An 11,065-nucleotide genomic window follows, 5' to 3' on the forward strand; every position below is an offset into this window, starting at 1 on the left:
AAACAGGGCTAAACAGGGCTAAAATGGACAAACCAGAGTCAAAACGGGGCTAAAATGGACAAACCAGAGCCAAAACGGGCTAAACGGGGCCAAAACGGACAAACCAGAGCCAAAACAGGGCTAAACAGGGCTAAAATGGACAAACCAGAGTCAAAACGGGGCTAAACAGGGCCAAAACAGACAAACCAGAGCCAAAACAGGGCTAAACAGGGCTAAAATGGACAAACCAGAGTCAAAACGGGGCTAAAATGGACAAACCAGAGTCAAAACGGACCTAAACGGGGCCAATATGGGCAAACCAGAGCCAAAACAGGGCTAAAATGGACAAACCAGAGTCAAAACAGGGCTAAAATGGACAAACCAGAGCCAAAACAGGGCCAAAACGGGCAAACCAGAGCCAAAACGGGGCTAAACAGGGCAAAAACGGGGCACGCGGGTGATGACGGGGAACAGGGGGGCACTTACGGGAGGAACCGGCCTTGGGGATGAAGCCCCAGCGACGTCCTCAGCTGGGTGCGGGGACACAACATGGCCTCACCCCCCATTTCTGCGTCTTTCCCCCCAGATTCCCTGGGGGTGGACACGTTCCCGTGGCCACAAAGGCCTTCAGCAGGATGGGGGGGGGGGGGCGGCAAACCCCGTGGTGTGCCGGGTAATTAGCAAGAGCACGGCGGAGATAATTAGGAGGAGGGCTGTTGCTTCACACCTGCACCTCACCGAGGACACGGGGCTGGCTTCTCCCAGCGGGTGGGGAGCGGGAGAACCGGTCCTGCCGCAGCCCGGAGCCTGGGCGATGGAGGTGACGCTTTTTTTGGGGAGGCGAATGAAGGCGTCGCAGGAGGGGAAACGGGGTGCGCGGGAGGGAGGGAGGCGGCTGCCCTGGGGGGGGGGTTACCGGAGCGGGGCAGGCAGCCATTACCCGCCACAGCCATGAGGGAGAGGCCGCCCGGGGCGGGAAGCTCCAACACCTGAAGGGAGAAGCCGACGGCGGAACGGCGAACCCCCTCCCGCTTGTGAGGGGTTAGAAGGAAGCGGCGGGACCCGGGAACTCACCGCTCAGGGCCGCGGTAGGAGAAGGAGGAGGAGCCACCGCCTCCGCCCGAGGGACGCGAGGAAATGGCGGCGGCCGCGGAAACACCCGCAGCGCTTTTCCCGCCCTTCCCGCGGCCACGCCCACCTCTCCCGGCGGCTCGACCAATCAGCGGCCGCCTTTCCCCCGCGCATGCGCGCGGCCGGCGGCGCGTGCCGCCGCTCCCCCCCCCCCCCCCCCCCCCGAACCTGAGGTAAACCTCGGTTCCCTGAGGCGAAACGAGCTTTTCCTGAGGGAAAAACTTCATTTTTTGAGGGAAAAACTTCATTTCCTGAGGGAAAAACTTCATTTTTTCAGGGAAAAACCATTTTTTGAAGGAAAAACTTCATTTCCTGAGGGAAAAACTTCATTTTTTGAGGGAAAAGCTTCATTTCCTGAGGGAAAAACTTCATTTTTTGAGGGAAAAACCATTTCCTGAGGGAAAAACTTCATTTCCTGAGGGAAAAACTTCATTTCCTGAGGGAAAAACCATTTTTTGAAGGAAAAACTTCATTTCCTGAGGGAAAAACTTCATTTTTGGAGGGAAAAGCTTCATTTCCTGAAGGAAAATTGGGGGGAAAAAGGGTTTTCCGACCCTTTTCCCCAACGCCGACGTCGACAGCAGCGGCAGCCGAGAGCGAGCCGGGACGGAGCGAGGGGGTAAGCGCTGAAAAGCCGTTTCGGGTGGGAATTGCCCGTTTTGGGTGGTTTAGACCCAAAAAAATCCACCTTTTCCCCCCCTCTTCTCATGCGGCCAAGCTGGAATCTCCCCACAGGATGAAACCGCCACGTAAAACACGTAAAACTGCCCCAAAAATACCTTCCAAAGGGGCAAAAAAAGGCGTTTTTCCACCCCAAAACCAGCGCAGCTGATTAAAACCAGCTGCTTTTCCCTTTCGGCCCCAATTTATGCCGTTAATTGCAAAATTACCCAAGTTTTGCTACATTTTCTCAGTCCGGGTGCGACTCCAGCCCCTCCAGGAGGGGCTCGCACCCAAACCCCCCCCGTTCTCCCCAAGGGCTCAGCCCTCGCTCCCCCAAAACCGCACGATTCCTCCCCAAAACCCCTCCCCGAGCAGCTAAAAATGTACATTTTTTGGACAAAAGCGCGTTTTCCCCCACCTCAGCCTCCCAAAGTTGCCGCTTTTGGGGGTCGGCAAAATCACGCAGCAAAAGCCGAGACCCAAAACTGCCGTGTTTTAGGTTTTTCCCCCCCATTTTGGGGGGCTCCCCGATAATGCACCATTTTGGGCAAAAAACCTTCATTTTTGACTAAAAAACATCGCTATTTTTTTACAGCGAAGCAGCTCCCCGATACCCCAACAGCGCCTTGAAAACCGCCCAAACCCCCCCAAATATTGGGGGGCTCCCCTCGATTTTGGGGAGCGTTTCCCACCATTTTGGCATCCCTCCCCCATTTTTGGGGGGGGATTCCCACTATTTTGGGATCCCTCTCCTATTTTGGGGGCTTTTCCCCCCATTTTGGGGCTTTTCCCATTATTTTGGGATTCCCCCCCCCCCATTTTGGGGCAGTTTCCCCCTATTTTGGGATCCCTCCCTTAATATTTTGGGAGCATTTCCCGCTATTTTGGGATCCCCCCCCCCCCTATTTTGGGGCAGTTTCCCCCTATTTTGGCATCCCCTGGATATTTTGGGGCACGTTCCCACCATTTTGGGATGCCCCCCCTAATATCTGGGGGCTTTTCCCCACTATTTCGGGGCACTTTCCCCAAATTTTACTCTCCCTTCAATATTTTGGGGCCTTTTTCCGCTATTTTGGGATCCCTCAAATATTTTGGGGCACTTTTCCATCATTTTGAGATTTTCTGCCTCTATTTTGGGATCCCTCCCTTAATATTTTGGGGGCCCTTCCCACCATTTTTGGGGCAGTTTCCCCCCATTTTGGGATCCCCCTCAAGTATTTTGGGGCACTTTTCCATCATTTTGAGATTTCCCCGTATTTTGGGGCCCCTCCCTGCCATTTTGGGGCAGTTTCCCCCCATTTTGGGATCCCTCCAATATTTTGGGGCCTTTTCCCACTATTTTAGGATCCCCCCTGAATATTTTGGGGCACGTTTCCATCATTTTGAGATTTTCTCCCTCTATTTTGGGATCCCTCCCTTAATATTTTGGGGGCCCTTCCCACCATTTTGGGGCAGTTTCCCCCCATTTTGAGATCCCTCCAATATTTTGGGGCCTTTTCCCACTATTTTAGGATCCCCCCTGAATATTTTGGGGCACTTTTCCATGGTTTTGAAATTTTCTCCCCTTATTTTGGGATCCCTCCCTTAATATTTTGGGGCCCCTTCCCCCCATTTTGGGGCAGTTTCCCCCCATTTTGGGATCCCTCCAATATTTTGGGGCCTTTTCCCACTATTTTAGGATCCCCCCTGAATATTTTGGGGTGCTTTTCCATCATTTTGAGATTTTCTGCCTCTATTTTGGGATCCCTCCTTTAATATTTTGGGGGCCCTTCCCACCATTTTGGGGAACATTCCCACCATTTTGGGATCCCCCTCAAGTATTTTGGGGCACTTTTCCATCATTTTGAGATTTCCCCCTATTTTGGGGCCCCTCCCTGCCATTTTGGGGCAGTTTCCCACCATTTTGGGATCCCTCTAATATTCCGCTGTTTTGGGGCAGTTTCCCACCATTTTGGGATCCCTCTAATATTCCGCTATTTTGGGGCAGTTTCCCACCATTTTGGGATCCCTCTAATATTCTGCTATTTTGGGATCACCCTCCAAAATTTTGGGGCACTTTTCCATCATTTTGAGATTTTCTCCCTCTATTTTGGGATCCCTCCCTTATTATTTTGGGGGCCCTTCCCACCATTCTGGGGCAGTTTCCCCCCATTTTGGGATCCCCCTCAAATATTTTGGGGCACTTTTCCACCATTTTGAGATTCACCCCCCTATTTTGGGGCCCCTTCCCCCCATTTTGGGGGCAGTTTCCCCCCATTTTGGGGATCCCTCCAATATTTTGGGGCCTTTTCCCTCGTTTGAGATTTTCTCTCCCATTTTGGGATCTCTCCCTTAATATTTTGGGGCAGTTTCCCACCATTTTGGAATCCCCCTCCAATATTTTGGGGCCTTTTTCCGCTATTTTGGGATCCCCCCCAAACTTTTGGGGCACTTTTCTATCATGTCGAGATTTCCCCCCCCCCATTTTGGGCCCCTTCCCACCATTTTGGGATTCCCCCCCCCGTTTTGAGGCAGTTTCCCCCTATTTTGGGATCGCTCTAATATCTTGGGGGCTTTTCTCACTATTTTAACATCCCCCCTGAATATTCTGGGGCACTTTTCCATCATTTTGACGTTTCTCCTCCATTTTTGGGCCCCTCCCCACCATTTTGGGGCCCCTCCCCGCCGTTTCGGGGCCATTTCCCCCTATTTTGGGGCCCCTCCCCGCCATTTTGGGGCCCCTCCCTGCCATTTTGGGGCCCCTCACCGCCATTTTTGGGCCGTTTCCCCCTATTTTGGGGCGGTTCCCCCAAAAACCACACCAGCCGCTCGGGGAGCTCTTTTATTCCGGCGCCTCAGTGCTTCTTGCTGGCGGCGGCCACCTGGGGAGACGGAAACGCCAGAACGTTAAAAAAGCCTCAAATGGCCCCAAAACGCCCCCCAAATGGGTAAAACCCCGCAAAGGGCCCCAAAACGCACCTGCCCGGCGATCCTGTCCAGGTCCCGCTGCCCCTGGGGGGTCAGCTTGCGCCCGCTGGGGGGGGGAATTGGGGAAAGGGGGATTAGGGGAAAAGGGGGGATTGAGGGAAAAGGGGGGGGATTAGGGGAAAAGGGGGGGATCATTGGGAAAAAGGGGGGGGATCATAGGGGAAAAGGGGGGGGATCATTGGGAAAAAGGGGGGGATCATTGGGAAAAAGGGGGGGATCATTGGGAAAAAGGGGGGGATCATTGGGAAAAAGGGGGGGATCAGGGAAAAAGGGGGGGATCATTGGGAAAAAGGGGGGGATTTGGGAAAAAGGGGGGATTAGAGGGAGGAACGGGGGCAAATTGGGGGGGGGAAGGGGGGCAAATTAAAAAGCCAATTAAGAAAAGGGAGAAAGGGGTGAAAGGGGCTGGGACAGGGGGTCACGGGGGAAGGGGGGGGCGGAAAGCGCGGAAATGGGGCAAAAAAGGAGGAAAATGGGGTCAAAAACCAGAAAAAAAGGGGGAATGGGGCAAAAAGGGGAAAAGGGGGATTGGACGAGGGCAAAGGGGCCCAAAATGGGGGAAAATGGGAGAACGAGGGGGAGCCGGGGTCAAAACGGGGGAGTATGGGGGAAGGGGCCACTGCGGGGGGGAATGGGCCACTAAAGGGGGGGGGGAAGTGGCCACTAAAGGGGGGGGGGAAGTGGCCACTAAAGGGGGGGGGAGTGGCCACTAAAGGGGGGGGGGAAGTGGCCACTAAAGGGGGGGGGGGGGGGGGGGAAGTGGCCACTAAAGGGGGGGGGGGGGGGGGGAAGTGGCCACTAAAGGGGGGGGGGGGGGGGGAAGTGGCCACTAAAGGGGGGGGGGGGGGGAAGTGGCCACTAAGGGGGGGGGGGGGAGTGGCCACTAAAGGGGGGGGGGGGGGGGGGGGGAAGTGGCCACTAAGCGGGGGGACGTGGCCACTAAAGGGGCCGCCTCACCCGTCCTGGTCCTTCTCCACCATCTTGAGCCCCTCCAGCGCCTGCAGCACGCGCCGCGCGACGCTGCCGAGCCGCGGCTGAAGTGGCTGGGCCGCACCCCCGCGCCGCTGCCGCCCCCCGTACACCTTGGCCATGGAGCCCACGCCCGCGCCGCCCCGCAGGTAGAGGTGCCGCGCCGTGGAGGCTGCGTGGGGCGGGGGGGGAGAGAGAGAGGGGGGTCGGTGAAAGCCCCCACGCGTGTCCCCGCCCGCCCGCCCCCCGCCCGTGGGCTCACCCGCCCGCGTGTAGAACCAGTTCTCGTCGTAGGGCGCCAGCTCCTTGTGCTTGGCCAGCTTCACCGTGTCCGCCCACTCGGGCACCTTCAGCTTCCCCGACCTGCCGCCGCCGCCGCCGCTCAGCGCCCCGCCCGCCACCGGGACCCCCGCCGGACCCTCCCGGGGACCCCCCCAGTGCCACGGGGACCCTCCCGGGGACCCCCTGGTAAGCCCAGGACCCTCCCGGTGCCCCGGGGACTTTCCCAGTACCACGGGGACCCTCCCGCGGACCCCCCGGTGCCCCCCCCCAGTGCCACGGGGACCCTCCCGCGGACCCCCCGGTAAGCCCAGGACCCTCCCGGTGCCCCGGGGACTTTCCCAGTACCACGGGGACCCTCCCGCGGACTCCCCCGGTAACCCGGGGACCCCCCCCCGGTGCCCCCGGGGACCCTCTCGGGGACCCCGCCCCACCCCACGGGACCCTGGGGACCCTCCCGGTGCCACGGGGACCCTCCCGGTAACCCCCTACGGGACCCCGGGGACCTTCCCCGTGCCCCGGGGACCCCCCCTCGGTAGGACGGGGATCCTCCTGGTGCCCTCCCCGGGACCGCGGGGGAACTCCCCCCCCGGTGCCCCCGGCCTCACTTCTTGAGGAAGGCGGCGAGCGCCCGCACGAACTCCTGCTGGTTCACGTCCTTCACCGTCACCCCGGCATCTACCGGGACACAGCGGCCGCTCAGCCCCCGCCGCGCTCGGTTCCCCCCCCGCTGCCCGCCCCGGCCCCGGCCCGGCCCCGGAGCGGCGGCACCGACCTCGCTGCTGCCTCCTCGCACGGCGGGACCGGAAGAGGCGGAGCGCGGCGCCGCCGGGGTAATGGCGCAGGGCCGGCGGTCTCGCGAGATGCGCTCCGCCAATCCGCGGCTGCGAGACTACGCGTCGGCCAATGGGCTGTCGAGGAGGGGGCGGAGCGGCGCTGGTACCACCCCTTAAACCCCGGGGCGTGCTGGGAGTTTGCGCCGCGTCGTCGTCTCCCCCCCCCGGCCCCATCACAATGGTGGGTTCCGGCAGCTCCCCCCCCGCCCCCGGGATTGGAACGGTCCGGCCCGCTTGGCCCCGCCCACTCGCAGCGGGCCCCCCCCCTCGCCGCTGATTGGCTGCCGAGCGCGAGCGAGGAGCTCCCCGTGCGGCCGGGCCGAAAAGGGCGGGAAGCGCCTGGCCGCTCCCCATTGGGCCCCCTCCCTCACGCGCGCTGGATGCAAGCCCGGCGCTGATTGGTTCCGCGCCCCGCCGGCAGCTGAAAGGCGCGCCCTGATTGGTCGGAGCCTCGCACACGGCGGCGTGCCGGCCAGGCGGCTGCGGAACGGGCGGGGGCCCCGCCCCGGGCGGGTTTGGCGTCATCGCGGCGCATTTTGGGGCTAATTCGGCGCCTTTTGGGGTCCGGAACCACCCGGCGGCCGCGGAATCTTCCAGAAGCCGCCGGGGGGGGGGGGGGGGGGGGAGGCGGCGGGGGGCCGCTATGCACCATGGTGCCGTGTGCAAACCCGCGGCGGGAAGGGAGACCGTGCGCAAAGCCGCGCCGCGATTGGCCGGGACGGCGAGGCGCCGCGCTCCCATTGGCCGAGCCGGCCCTGGGCCCACCCCGGCGGCGTCCCCCACCCACGGCCGCCATTACGGGCCCGGCCGCCATTTTGTGGGTCATTCCCCTCCCCGCCCCCCCCAGCGTCCCCGTGGGGTCCCCCCAAGCCCCCGTGGGGTCCCCACGCTGTCCCCGTACCCCCGTGGGGTGTCCCCGTGCCCCACGCGTGTGTCCCGCCCCCCCCCCCACGCGAGGCCGCAGCCGCGCTCGCACGGCTTTAAGAGGAGGCGTGGCCTCGGGCCCCTCGGCCCCGCCCCTCCTCCCGCCAGCCAATGGCGGCTCCACACCCCCCCCCGGTGGGCGGTGACAGAGGCGAGGGCGGCGCCGGCTCTCCAAAGATTTACCGTTATTAAAAGAACTCGGTCACGTGACCCCGGCCCGGCCCCGCCCCCCCGCCCGGTCTCCACGGCGACGGCGGGGGGAGGGGGCGGGGCCTGGAATGCTCAGCGGGCGCCGCCCCCCCCGGAGGGCGAAGAGGGCGGGGCTTCGGCGGGGGCGGAGTCAGCGGGCGGGGGGGCGGTGGCGGCGGAGGCGGCGGCGGCGCTGTCGGTGGGCGGGGCGTCGGGCGGGTCGGTGGGCGGGGCCTGCTCGGGGGGCGTGGCCGCCTGCATGATCTTCTGGCGGACCTCGCGGATCTTGAGCTGGAGGCAAACCTTGGTGGGGAAGATGTCGGCGAAGCGGGCCTGGAAGGCGGCGGTGGCCTGGGCTGGGGCGGGACAGGGGACACTGAGAGGGGACAGGGGGACACGGGGGACAGGGGGGGACGGGGGGGACAGGGGGACGGGGGGGACAGGGGGCCTGGAAGGCGGCGGTGGCCTGGGCTGGGGTGGGACGGGGACACTGAGAGGGGACAGGGGGGGACATGGGGGGACACGGGGACACTCAGGGGGGACAGGGGGACAGGGGGGGACAGGGGGACACTCAGGGGGGACAGGGGGGGACGGGGGGGACACGGGGACACTCAGGGGGGACAGGGGGACAGGGGGGGACAGGGGGACACTCAGGGGGGACAGGGGGGGACACGGGGACAGGGGGACATGGGGACAGGGGGCCTGGAAGGCGCGGTGGCCTGGGCTGGGGTGGGACGGGGACACTGAGAGGGGACAGGGGGACAGGGGGGGACATGGGGGGACACGGGGACACTCAGGGGGACGGGGGACAGGGGGGGACACGGGGACACTCAGGGGGGACAGGGGGACAGGGGGACAGGGGGACACTCAGGGGGGACAGGGGGACAGGGGGGGACAGGGGGGGACACGGGGACAGGGGGACATGGGGACAGGGGGCCTGGAAGGTGGCGGTGGCCTGGGCTGGGGTGGGACGGGGACACTGAGAGGGGACGGGGGGGGACAGGGGGGGACAGGGGGACACGGGGGACAGGGGCCTGGAAGGCAGCGGTGGCCTGGGCTGGGGCGGGACAGGGACACTCAGGGGGGACAGGGGGGACAGGGGGGGACAGGGGGGACATGGGGGACACGGGGGACAGTGGGGACATGGGGGGACAGGGACACTCGGGGGACGGGGGACAGGGGGACAGGGGGGACAGGGGGACAGGGGGGACAGGGGGGGACAGGGGGACAGGGGGCCTGGAAGGCGGCGGTGGCCTGGGCTGGGGCGGGACAGGGACACTGAGAGGGGACAGGGGGGGACACGGGGACAGGGGGGACAGGGGGGACATGGGGGGACACGGGGGGACAGGGGGACACGGGGACAGGGGGGACAGGGGGACAGGGGGGGACACGGGGGGACAGGGGGGACGGGGGGGACATGGGGGACACAGGGGGACAGGGGGACACAGGGGGACAGGGGGGACACGGGGACAGGGGGGACAGGAGGGGACAGGGGACACGGGGACAGGGGGCCTGGAAGGCGGCGGTGGCCTGGGCTGGGGCGGGGATGGGGGGACAGGACGGGGGATGGAGGTGACTGGGGTCACCTGGGGTCACTTGGGGTCACCTGGGGTCACTCGGGGTCACCTGGGGTCACTTGGGGTCACCTGGGTCACCTGGGGACACCTGGGGCCAGGAGCGGGGGGGGAAGGGGCCCCTGGGAGCTGCGCGGGGCGGGGACGGGCGCTGTGGGGCCCTGGGGCCAGCGGGGGCCGACTGGGGATCTCGGGGACCCCCGGGGCCGGTTTGGGGCCGTTTGGGGGCATTTTGGGGCCATTTTAGGGTGTTTGGGGGCATTTTGGGGCCATTCTGGGGCCGTTTTGGGGCGGTTTGGGGCCGTTTGGGATCTTGGGGACACGTGGGGCTGTTTTGGGGCGTCTGGGGGCCGTTTTGGGGCCATTTCAGGCTGTTTTGGGCCGTTTTGGGGTATTTGGGGACATTTTGGGTCTGTTTTGGGGGTGGTTTGGGGCCATTTTGGGGCATTTTGGGATCCATTTGGGGTCTTGGGGACACTCGGGGCTGTGTGGGGGCCATCGTGGGGCTTTTGGGCCATTTCGGGGCATTTGGGGGGCGTCTTGGGGCTGTTTAGGGCTATTTTGGGGCATTTTGGGTGCGTTTGGGGCCTTTTGGGGCCGTTCTGGGGCCATTCTGGGTCATTTGGGGGCCGTTTTGGGGCCGTTTTGGGGCCATTTTGGGCTGTTCTGGGTGCGTTTGAGGGTGTTTTGGGTGCATTTGGGGCCGTTTTGGGGGTATTTTGGGGTGTTTGGGGCCATTTTGGAGCATTTTGGGTCATTCTGGGGCCATTTTGGGCCGTTCTGGGGCCGTTTTGGTGCCTTTTTGGGCTGTTTTGGGGCCGTTTTGGGCCATTTTGGGCCATTTTGGGGCTGTTTTGGGTCATTTTGGGGCCATTTTGGGCTGTTTTGGGTGCGTTTGAGGGTGTTTGGGTGCATTTGGAGCCGTTTTGGGGGTATTTTGGGGTGTTTGGGGCCATTTTGGAGCATTTTGGGTCATTCTGGGGCCATTTTGGCCGTTTGGGGCCGTTTGGGATCTTGGTGACACGTGGGGCTGTTTTGGGGCGTCTGGGGGCCCTTTTGGGGCCGTTTCAGGCTGTTTTGGGGCCGTTTCGGGGTATTTGGGGACATCTTGGGTCTGTTTTGGGGTGGTTTGGGGGCATTTTGGGATCCATTTGGGGTCTTGGGGACACTCAGGGCTGTGTGGGGGCCATCGTGGGGCTTTTGGGGCCGTTTGGGGGCCTTTTGGGGCCATTTCGGGGCATTTGGGGGGCGTCTTGGGGCTGTTTAGGGGCTATTTTGGGGCATTTTGGGTGCGTTTGGGTCCTTTTGGGGATATTCTGGGGCCTTTTGGGGCCGTTCGGGGGACATTTTGGGCCATTTTGGGTCATTTGGGGGCCTTTTTGGGCTATTTTGGGGCCGTTTTGGGCCGTTTGGGGGCATTTTGGGGCTATTTTGGGGCCGTTTTGGGGCATTTTGGGGCTATTTTGGGCTGTTTTGGGTGCGTTTGGGGCCGTTTTGGGGTATTTTGGGGTGTTTGGGGCCATTTTGGAGCATTTTGGGTCATTCTGGGGCTGT

General features: G+C 62.9%; 1 protein-coding gene and 1 long non-coding RNA gene across 2 annotated transcripts in view; both read right to left on the reverse strand.

The window, feature by feature from the left end:
• Positions 1–2,314: 2,314 nt before the first annotated feature.
• LOC142074405 (uncharacterized) lies at positions 2,315–3,882 on the reverse strand. Its single transcript, XR_012670600.1, has 2 exons — positions 3,563–3,882; positions 2,315–3,374 (listed from the first exon to the last, which is right to left on the reverse strand). It is a non-coding gene; the product is annotated as an uncharacterized LOC142074405 (long non-coding RNA).
• A 699-nt stretch (positions 3,883–4,581) lies between these two features.
• Positions 4,582–11,065, reverse strand: part of RPS19 (ribosomal protein S19) — a 127,458-nt gene continuing 120,974 nt past the window's right edge. The window contains 7 exon segments of the mRNA XM_075135010.1: positions 4,582–4,634; positions 4,732–4,786; positions 5,698–5,764; positions 5,767–5,797; positions 5,799–5,881; positions 5,972–6,072; positions 6,597–6,662. Of these exon segments, the coding sequence (XP_074991111.1) occupies positions 4,608–4,634; positions 4,732–4,786; positions 5,698–5,764; positions 5,767–5,797; positions 5,799–5,881; positions 5,972–6,072; positions 6,597–6,662 (430 nt within the window). The 3' untranslated portion in view covers positions 4,582–4,607.

Source organism: Calonectris borealis, chromosome 35 (genome assembly GCF_964195595.1).
Source record: "Calonectris borealis chromosome 35, bCalBor7.hap1.2, whole genome shotgun sequence".
Taxonomy (NCBI): Eukaryota; Metazoa; Chordata; class Aves; order Procellariiformes; family Procellariidae; genus Calonectris; species Calonectris borealis.